Genomic DNA, 4,058 nt, shown 5'->3' with positions numbered 1-4,058 from the left:
ACGCAGGATGGAAGGGCCTTTCAGAGATCATTCAGTCACCCTGCAAGAGGCCACCTTTGTAAGAGCATATTCAACATAAAAGCATATAAATTTAAGATTAAGTGCTCTGCTAGATCATTGCCAAAGGTCGCAGAACAACTGTCGAAACCAGTTTTAGTAGGAAGAGCAGTCCAAATTAGAAAGAAGATGGGTGACCTACCAAAAATTTGTTTGAACCCCAAGAGGTATTTTTTAAAAACTGCTGATGACCACGTGAACTCTCTGACTTTAATCAAAGTGCTGGAGAGAGCAAAGAACCACGAGTTTCTAAATATTTTGTCACAACTCCAATTACTGAATAGTTGAAAGAATTATCAGTGTGATAACCTGCAAATACTGAGGATGCAATTACAAGCAGGAAGACCTCATAAAATAAGTTTAATATTAAGCAACTTAATTTTACATTATTGCATATTAACCTTTTTTTTTCAAAGTTCAAACAGTGTTTTTCAAGTCCAGTACTGATTACAAAGACAAATTTACTCTTCTTCCTTCTTCTGCACTGACTCTGTGACTTCCTTTTTAACCCTATTTCGCTTTCTTTTTCTTTTCTTCTTTTCAGCAGAGGGCTCTTGGCTCTGCTGTGTTTTCTTTTTCTTCTTCAGACAGCTGAGAGGATTGGGGCCACCTGCCCTTTTACGTTTTCTTCTCTTTTCACCTTCTTGCCTTGTTAGACCTTCTTTTTCTTTAAGTTGCACAATACTTTGTTTTTGGTGCTCTGGGACAAGTTGATTTGTCTGCAACATCTGAACAAATGCCAAAGATTTAGGAGAAGGTTTGTCTAGCACCATAGTGTTCTGAATAATAAAGAGGAGAGGAATGCCAGGCTTCTTTTTCACTTTGTTTGCTAAATCCTGGTCCTGTAAAATTAAATACTTCAGTCAATATTTTGGGATTAAACAATATTTGCAATTCAAATGCACCTAGTTTCAATAAAAAAACATAAAGATAAATTACATTATAAAAAGATAAGACACTTAATCTAGCAGATATTTCTGTCAATATCTTTCAGAGCTATTTAAATTTCAACTTCTGTCCTTCTGATTAGCTATAGGCTTGATAGAAAATTAATAAAATACTTCCTTTCTCCTTGTATATAGATTTTTTTTAGGAAAAGTCCAAGTCCTCAGTGTTTGTTCTAGTACTTTATATGAAATACCAAATGTTTTCTATAACAAGTCATTTTAAGCTCCTTGTATCCTATGTGAGAACACAGAATGTTGCAGAATATATTGTATAAATACATTTTACAGTCACAATAGTAGACCTAAGAAAATACAAGGTATCTTACCTGTACTAAGTTCTACCTTGTTTTTTTTTTGGTGCAGTTTTTTTTAAAGTTAAAACTCCAAAATTCTTAAAAAGTGAATAGTAGTTTGACACAATATAATTTCGCTTTACATACTAATGTGCATAAGACAGTTTGGTGAGGGAAGGTATGCACATGCAAGCACTGAATGTTTTTGTTTCTACTCAGTATGCATTAACTCTCATCAGTTGTTTTTGTACATGTCAATAGCTATTCTATATATTGTCTACCTTTTGTGCCGAACAGTAATTAACATGCTTCTTGAGCAAAACAAACTAGCAAAACCAAATATTCCCCATTTAATAATCTCTAAGTATATCATTGACAAACGAAATGGAGTTGCATCTCCTATGAGCATTTACCTGTGTAGCAATAAAGAAGTGATGAGGATTGCCTTCTTCAATCATGGAAAGCAAACAGGCCGAACCACTCACAGGATTCTTGAGGTGAGAACAGTTTCGAACTTGAAACTTTTGAGCAATTAATTTTGCACCATACAGTGCTTTCCCCAAAGACTCCAATTCTTTAAGAACACACCTGAAAAAAAAACAGAAGTAACAGCGACTTCTAAATAAGAAAATAACTACAAGAGTAACACACCGTCAATATGAATCCTCATACATGAGAAGGAATGAACTGTGTCAGCCTGCTCAGGCTGTAGGATTTGTAAAAGGCACCCAGTAATCTCACAGCAGTAACTACTCTGAATGTTTCAGCAGGACTTCCCTGGTGCTGACCAAGACTAACCAGTAATAAGTCATGTTACATGGATTTTAAAATGTTTTCTATTGGTGAAAAAGTTAATTCCTTACAGTTCTGTCTGGGTATCACCTCACACGTGAAAAAAATACTGTAACAAATAAAACAAAAATACTTTAATTAGCACAAATCCATTAATCACTGCAGGATAAACCCTACTTTAATGTTTGGCATTGCTTCATATTTGCCATCAGAATCAGGCAAAAGAATGAGATTGTCCATATGATTAAGAACCTGGATTTTGATCACTGTACAACATTCCTAGAAGGCAATAAAACCCCCTAAAATCCTTCTCTTAGCATGACTTGGAGCTGTGAGGCATGCACAGGATGAGGATGCCAGCTGGCAATCCTAAGTGCAAGAAAAGTGCAATAAATGATCAGGAGCTAAAACCTAACTTAACCTAATGCACTAAGTCACTATTAAATGTGGAATAGGGTAGAAATATACAGCCCTGAAATATCTGCAAGGCAACAGTATTATGGCAATCCATCTAAGTAAGTATGCTTTCCAAAAAACAATTTGGAACTATTATTTAGCAGCTCTATATTGCAAGAAAGCAAATAAAACTATATTCTTTCCAGAGAAGAAAGCTCAGCCTTTGAGACAACCTTTGTGGAGACCGTAACCTGAACGTATTGCAAAGCCCCTCAGAGGAAGGCAGCTCAGCTCCCTGAGGGGTCTCCGGGATCAGCGATAGCACCAGGAGCAACAGAGGAGAGGATTCGGCTCCCTTAGTGCAGACAGGCGCTAAAGCCCCCCTAGGCCCTCATTCCCACGGCCTCCCTAGAGTACCGAGGGGGCTCGCACCCCTCTGGCGGATGACTGAAGCCCAGGGAGCTGAATCCCCTCTGAACTGCACCCGGCTGCGGAGGCAGCCCCGGCCGCCATCCCGCTCCCACAGGAACGGCCCGAGGCGGGAACGCCCGCGCGCATGCGCACTGCGGCGCGCCCCGGCCCCCCCATCCCCCGCGCATGCGCAGCGCGGCGGCCGGGCCGTACCGAGTGGTGCAAAGGTGCGTGGCGCCATCGAGGTACCCGGGCAGCTGCTCCCGGATCTGGATCTTGTTGCGGAGCGCGGCCTGGCAGAACGTGCCGTCGAGCAGCACCTGGAAGGGCTCGCGGAAGTGGAAGTTGTGCTTGTAGAAGCCCATGTTCTTCTTGGCGTGTTTCTGCCGCGTGATCTTCATGGCGCCGGGCGCAGCCGGAAGCTGTAGCCGCCTCAGCCCGCGTGGCGGCGGCAGCGGGCGGGGCGGAGCCGTTAACGGCCGCCTCAAAGGCCGGTGCTGGGCAAAGTTGAGATCATTAAAGTATCAAAAACACTTCCTCCCTCCCCCAATTTAGCATAATTACTGACTTTAAATTACTGTCCTGGAGACTTGAACATGGAAAAACGGTGCATCAGCACAGTTCCTTTAGAAAAGCATATTCAGTGCCTCCTGGTGATGTTTGGCTGTATTTGGTACACCACCTACTTACGTTCTACATACACAAAATTCATCTGTAGTTAAAAAGTATGTATGTGGTTTTAATACTTGTCTTATTTTTAATGACATATAAACCAAATAGCAAAGAGAAAACTTAATTTCACAGTAATGTGGGGAAACAGCTATCATTCGGAGAGTTAGATTGCACGGGGGGGGGCCCTCTTCAGAAAACCTGAGCATGCCATGTGTGCAGTTAAGAAACTGCGCTCACAGTGTATAATCAGACAGCCAAAGGGATGTGATACCTTATTGCCCTCTAAATGATAATTTGGGACATCTGTTTCTCTGTGCAGGGGCAATGGGAGCTCTCTTTCTGCCAGGGACAGCTGTAATGCAAGGAAAAAATGGGAGGTATCTGACAGCTCCATTGTAATCAGTCAGGCTGCCCCAAGGTCATTTAAGTAATATCCACCTGTCACATTGCTCTTTTTGTTAGCAAATAGACATGGGCAACATTGCTTCCA

The 4,058-nt window shown here is 41.6% G+C and overlaps 1 protein-coding gene across 1 annotated transcript; it reads right to left on the bottom strand.

Annotated features, from left to right (window-relative positions):
- Positions 1-449: 449 nt before the first annotated feature.
- Positions 450-3,298, bottom strand: UTP23 (UTP23 small subunit processome component). The gene is made up of 3 exons (XM_010220305.2): positions 3,110-3,298; positions 1,711-1,885; positions 450-899 (listed from the first exon to the last, which is right to left on the bottom strand). Exons 1-3 carry the CDS (start codon positions 3,295-3,297, stop codon positions 519-521), a joined length of 744 nt encoding a protein of 247 aa, XP_010218607.2. The 5' UTR covers position 3,298; the 3' UTR covers positions 450-518.
- Between the last annotated feature and the right edge of the window lie 760 nt (positions 3,299-4,058).

Source organism: Tinamus guttatus, unplaced genomic scaffold, assembly GCF_059628265.1.
Source record: "Tinamus guttatus ecotype Peru unplaced genomic scaffold, ASM5962826v1 Tinamus_guttatus_pri_ptg000492l, whole genome shotgun sequence".
Taxonomy (NCBI): domain Eukaryota; kingdom Metazoa; phylum Chordata; class Aves; order Tinamiformes; family Tinamidae; genus Tinamus; species Tinamus guttatus.
This window is presented reverse-complemented; position numbering and strand designations above follow the sequence as displayed.